This window comes from Aphanomyces astaci, assembly GCF_000520075.1.
Source record: "Aphanomyces astaci strain APO3 unplaced genomic scaffold supercont1.93, whole genome shotgun sequence".
In the NCBI taxonomy this organism is placed as follows: Eukaryota; Oomycota; class Saprolegniomycetes; order Saprolegniales; family Verrucalvaceae; genus Aphanomyces; species Aphanomyces astaci.
The window spans coordinates 64,425-71,166 of record NW_009798356.1 but is presented as its reverse complement, the minus strand read 5'-3'; the positions used below and the strand labels follow the sequence as shown (position 1 = coordinate 71,166).

The 6,742-nt window shown below is 45.3% G+C and overlaps 1 protein-coding gene across 1 annotated transcript; it reads right to left on the bottom strand.

The window, feature by feature from the left end:
- Nucleotides 1-2,690: 2,690 nt before the first annotated feature.
- On the bottom strand, nucleotides 2,691-3,109 carry H257_16847 (hypothetical protein; the record flags this gene model as incomplete). Its single annotated transcript, XM_009845428.1, has 2 exons — nucleotides 2,691-2,795; nucleotides 2,852-3,109. The coding sequence occupies 2 exons, from the start codon at nucleotides 3,107-3,109 to the stop codon at nucleotides 2,691-2,693; spliced, it is 363 nt and encodes a 120-aa protein (XP_009843730.1).
- Nucleotides 3,110-6,742: the final 3,633 nt, after the last annotated feature.

The following is a 6,742-nucleotide window of genomic DNA, read 5'->3' as shown; positions in this document are numbered from 1 at the left end:
CGGGGGGTAGTGCTCGTGGTGGTGGTCGGATGGCTGGGGGAAGAGCTCATGGTGGTAAATTGATGGCTGGGGGTGTTGGATAAAATTGAACAATGATATGGAAGGGCGAGTTTTGGATGGGACGCTTTTTCCCGCAGTGCAAAGGCGTGGCAGTTGCATTCTGAGCAAGTGTCCACTCGAAACGCCGACATAGGGCAGGACGGATGACATTCCAAAAGTGTTTTGTTGAAACGCATATTTTGACGTGACTATGGGCCAATAGATGGGAGCGTACAAGCAAAGTGAAATATGTAGTGTTAATACTCAAGTCACATTTCCAGAATATATATTTACTGTTATATTAATGCAAATGGTCATATAAGACCTAAGTAGCAATCGCTCATTTTAGGTTGCTAGTACATCCGTCATTACCGTAACCGGTATAAGAACTTACGATACTCCAACACAGATCTCGATACCTAGTTGACTAAATCATGGTCGTACAGAATCTTGCTGGTTTATGATTGAGGATTGCAATCCTGATTAACCTTCTTAACAACACTCGTACTCTCGCTCGTACTCTGATGCTATGAAGTTGTGCCAGTCTGTCTGTCCTCTAAACATGTGACGTCCCTCCTGCTCAATTTCTTTTCAGCTCTGAACCCAATAACCCAACCACGTATTCTATCCAATCAAAGCGATTACTTTCTGAGTGGCACCCAATCAATGCAATCGACCGCATTCGTAGAAATTTCTGCGGCTCGTACCTCGCTCGCTATTTTTCTTTCACCTTTTTTGTCTCCAATGCCAATGAGTTTACGGCATGGTAAATTGAGTTTGGATTTTCATTTGTTTACTGTTAAGTCAATTCCTCCGCGAGGGCCGATACTAGAACCACATGTTGTGGAACCGCTTTTTTAGTTTACGGCATGGCATCTAAATGTGTGTCTCAACCCTTTACTATATACAGTATTGGTGTTGCACAAGTGCAGTGCCCAAATTGATGTACTACTTTGTATTGTGGGTTCTAACGTTACTCGAAATTTCCATGTTCGATTGGTTGAAGGGCAGTTTCAGAACCGATTAACCCCTCTGTAAAAGTATAATTTATATATATATATATATACCGCACTGCCATCGAGAGCAATCACGTGCGCACATATACCCCGAGTGCAACCGTACTCGATTGTTGTTGCCTCCTGTCTGCTCATCGCGACTGTGTTACCCGGTACACATTCTAGCTTTGATTTGATACCTCATGTTCCCGAAAAGTCAAAGTAGTTAATGCGTCATGACCCCTAAACTTTATGACCTTATTTTTCAAATCAGAAAAATCTTACCGTGCGCAGTCGACTGTGATTGTATTTTTGTAAGCTTAAGACTGTATGCTCGTGTGACCCAACACATACCATTCCTTACGCCAAGTCAATGGAAATATTGTCAAAATTCAAGTTCAATGTGGTACCATACAGTGTATCAGTGTATTGTATGTTGGTGCTTGTGTGGGGAGGGGAATTGGGGTTTGCACAACGAGGGAACCCAGCAAACCTACATGTATTCCCAATGTAACTATTACACCACTACAAATAGCCAAGCCAGGGAAAATGTCACGTGCTCCCCAGGCGTAATACTTCGAGTAACGTAGTACAGTAAACCAAGACGATATGCCAAGTCGATTCGAAATTGGAGTGTTCAATTGTGAATGAGCAGCACCAAATCGGCAGACAATCTATCGACCAATCAAAACCCAGAACAATCAAGTGGCCAATCAAAACCACTCTTCGACCAATTCAAATCCCCAGTTACAGTAGTTATTGTGCTTTTCACATATTTTGGCTAATCTGGGTATAAGTACCCGCTTTTAACCAGTGGGTGACGAAGTTTTAGATTAATTCAACTTAGTTTTAGCTAATCGGAAGTACCTTTGATTGGATGAGCAAGAGCTGTTCCTGCAGCATATGTTGCTAACCTGAAGCGTTTGCCCATTTCATTTCGGCAAACGCGGGGGTTTACAGAGTGGATTAACTAATACACGCGAGTGTGATTCTTGACTATGCTCGATAAAGGTTGATGTTGAGTACTTCTTGCTCGACTTTTCGTGCCAACGAGTTGCTAACAAGCTGGCTGCAAAGCTCGTGTGAGCTGGTGCACTGCGAGCTTACCCCAGTAGGTCATTACTCTGCATGACTGCTTGGCCACGGGAGTTAATAAAACGAAGTAGTTTTAGTAAAACAACGCAAGTTTTAGATCAGCCAATGACAGAACGGTGGGGAAGCTTACTTTTACGTCGAGTGCAACTTCAGTTTAGGTTAAACTTTGGATGGTTTTAGGAGCTAAAACAACGAGCAAAATATGTGAAAAGCACAATAATACTGGAGGATCTTAACCTGCTCGGATGGGATGAGTGAGGGCGAAGAATCGATCGATATATTTGGCGAATCAGTACAAAAGTTCAAATCATGGGTGAAAAGACAATACTTAACGTTTGTTATTCATTAATATACCACGCGAATCCGATCTACATGTAGTAACTTAGTCGAATTTGTAGCCTGGCAAGGCATCCTTGAGCCCAAGCGAGCACACTTGGGCATCGTAGGATTCGGTGTGGGTGGCCATCTGGGCAATGGAGCAGCATGAGCAGCAGAACGTGAAGAATCAGTCTTCCACAAACGTGCCGGGGATGTCGAATGCTTTTCGCACTCGCATACGGATCACGACGAATGCGGCAATGAGCAGCACTGGAGCACCATGGTGATGTAAAAGTACGTGAAACTGATGCCGATGGTGTATCGGGTCATGGTGGGGCTGGCGGTCACCTGGAGCAAGTACATGAGCAAGTAGACCGCGTAGACTACGCCGAACGCGCCAATACGGTTGTGTACGAGTACATGCCGATGCGGTGCAGAGTCTGCGCGAGGGACACGCACGGACAGCACGACGCGAGGAGGCAGTTGGGCACGAAATCCGTGAAGCATCCAAAGATGTCGGCCTTCCACTTGCCCACGACCACGCCGTGCTGGTCGAAGGTGCTGCCAGTCATGGGGACAGCGGCGACGTCCACAGCCGCAGGTGCTTTATCGGCAGCGATAAAGTCCGTAGTTGCGTGGGTCTTGGTGGGGGTTGTGCTCATGGTGTCGTAAAATGACGAATGGACTGATTGAATCTCCCTCAGCTGCTGCATACGTATGTACGTACTGTAGGGTAGTTAGTTCATTCACATCAGGTTCGATGCGGTTTCAAATACGGGATACAATTGGGCAGTTGAATTTTCATGGAGCATGTGCAGAACGAAATGGCCACAACGTTACCGTCACTGTCGTTCAATCGTACGGCAGTAGTGGAACCTAACTACAGTATAGCCCCCAAAATCTGAGCTGACCTAGCTATGCTGTGCCCCACTCAGCTACTAGGGCATGACTACGCCGCCGTAGTTCAAGCGCCTTTTCGACGCTCTTGAATGAATGTGCGAAGATCCGAGGACGTGAGTCTCATATATGAGTAGAAAAAAGCTTGTCGGAACAAGCTCGAACAAGGATAGGTCAAGCGTCGTTCGGTTGACATTGAAGCATTCCCTCGCTGCACAGTAGTACTGTTTTATCGTAAACAATTTTACAAGTGGTAGCCCTGTAACCTCAGATCCCCAGACCCCTTGTGCTTCGGTACACGATGCTATTCCCGGGTTAAGTTGCATCACCAGTGGTTAGCTATCGCTAACCACTGAGATGCACTTAACCCCTAGCTGAAGTGCGTTGTGTTGTGATTATACTTGATTTGACTATGTGCATGGAAGAACTTGGGTTTTGTATGCCAGCAGGCCCAAATCATTACGCAATATATAAATAGCAGTACTACTGTTGCAAACGAGGGAATTGGTCGTTTAACATTGTACGCCAACCATCCATCATCCAAACGAATAATGGTGTACTGTACAACATTGAAGTTGATTCTGTTGTGGGCGTTCCAACTCATGGTGACAAAATTACAATTATTATGTCTGAATGTTTGCCTCAACCTGGTCGTTGTATTGTACGATTGTGGAGCATTGGACGATGCAGCGTCGTTAGGAGGACGCTGGTCCACTTCCACTTCGTCATCGACAACATCCACGGCGACCGCAGTGGGGTTGAAAGCGTGGCTACAATGGACATCTGTGGTCGAATTATGTACTGCTTCATACACAAGAGCGTCCGAGCTGTCGTTGACGGACAGAGCCAGTCAGCGCGACGGTGGCCTCAATATATTCCTACATCCATGCATCCCATCGATGGTTTGATCTTGGCAGCGGCAGAGCCACCAGACATTGAGCTACATGGGGTGACATTCCACATGCGTGATATATTGTACCCCTCCATATAAGAGGTGTAGCGGGATCTTGAAAGCCCATTTGCCAAGGCACTGCTGCATTATCAGTTGTTCTTATGGAGAAGCGCCGAGTAGCTAAATCTATAATGGAAAATTGCTGAAAGCATCAAAGCAAGAAACCAATTTTAAACGTTAAGTACTGAACTTCTGGTGAAATCGAGTGTATATTCCACCAGCCGCTTGAGGATACTGTGACTCTGTCCTCAAGTGGGCAGTACAGTATTTATGATCACACACTCATGATGCATAACATACCGAGGGATGTGTCGAGTATTCAGGCACTTTATAATAAGGACAGCTGAAAGACGTACGATGTGGGGCGTATATCAACGACACATCGTGAATGTATGGCGTGACCATGAGTCGAACGATTGCAGTGTTAACACTGTTAGTCAACCCTGCCCCGACGATTCGATGCCAGGTGCATACCTATGAGAACCTTTTGTAGTGGGCGACTCGTATACGACGTTGACCCGTAAGTACTGTATATTTCCTTTCGCCTAAACCCGCCCCCCACACGATGCAAATGGGCGTGAACCGAATGGGATCCGAAATACTATTCCTTTCACCTGTGGCCAATGGCGGGTTTAGCGAGGTTGCACTTGGCGTGGTTTCTCGTCGACGTTGAACGACTCAGCTTTGCCTCCGTTGGACATGGTGGAAGCAATTTGTCTAGTTGCTGCGAAGTCAGCGATTGGATTTGTCTCACGCATGGTTAGGGCTCATTCGTGGCTACAACCTCATTTGTCTTGTCAACACTGTCAGTCCACCCAGGACATACGAGGTAGAGCGGCCGTCATTGAGAGTGTATGGCGACAGTTCGTGGAAGGCATTTATACATCTAGTGCGATTATAGTATTTCTCCAACGACGACTCCTGGTACTACCAAACTGAATCGCCAAGACACATCGTATATTTTGTTAAGCGTATCGAATCTAAAATCTGAACAACTTGTAATTTGACGTACGGTCCACGAATCTAGCGTTCTCATAGCGATGGTCACATGGAATGCTAGCATGGTCATTTATAAACATGCTCATGTTTACTGGTACACTACAAGTCCGAGCGGAAGGCAGGCAGCTTGATGAACGTCGATGACCAGACGGGAGGATAGTACAATATCAACGAGTTACTGATGTACACTTTCAAGAGCGCCGTGGCGACTGGTTGAACGTAACGGCAGAGTAACTGTCAGGGCCAGGAACAATGTTTATGAGGATTGGTGGAAATTGTTGTGATCGTGGATTTGCTGGATTATTGACCTTGTAGCCAATCATCAATCGACTCAAGACTCGTTTCCAACTGCACCTTGCATTTAAGAAAATCTATCATGTTCTATACTTCGAAGTAGCAACTTTCATACTGGCAGTCGAGCCTCCCTCGAGTAGTCTTTATGTAAGTCCCTCGTGTATCTCCATCGACTGCCACGACGACAAATATATGGACGACTAGTGTTGATCTACTGTACATGTACTATAGTACTCTCCATTGTACAGTACAAGGATACCATTACAGAGGTTCGCACAGATCAATTTCCAAGCGGATTAGAGTTTCGTACAGGAATTTGGCAACTGCACTGGTACTAGCACCAATACTGTACTAGTATAAAGCAACAAGGTGTTGAGATGTACATTTAGATGCAATGAACTTCATTATTGGCACTGAGGGCGAGGAATGTGGAAGGAAAACAACGAAGAAATGCAGCCTGTTGTTGATCTTCAAGAGCGAGTGCAGGTCTGTAGAAGCGGCTCGGAATTGCTCTGATTGGACGTCATTCAGATTGAAACGTTTTGATTGGATAGAATACGTGGCGGATTGTTGGAAGTTTAGGTTCAGAATTGTAATGAAATTCAACAGGAGGGATGACATGTCCTTGCACGACAGACAGCCTCTCAACATCAACGCATATATACTACGTAGTAATAGTTTTGGTAAGATACATCGAGGTAGTTTACAAGGATGGCAATCCTCTTCAATCATACCGGTACACGAGCAAGAATACAAATGAAAATGACTTGGTTTTTGAACGCTGTTTTGAGCTATATGTGTTGTAGGGATATCGTTTGGTCTGGTAATGGTATAAATGCAACAACCAGCGATTGTTATTTCGTAGGTGTTATATGACTCGGTGGTATAAATGCACAGTATACTGGTATAAGTACTTATTTGACCATTTCTTTGACCAGTATTCACTTCAAAATATGTGCTTCCGCCCACTATCGGAATGTCATCCGTCCTGACTTTGCCATTTTGGCTATATCGGCGTTAGTTGCTGTGAATCGTCACGCCTTTGCACTGCAGGAAACAGCGTCCCATCCAAAACTCGCCCTTCCATATCATTGTTCAATTTTATCCAACACCCCCAGCCATCAATTTACCACCATGAGCTCTTCCCCCAGCC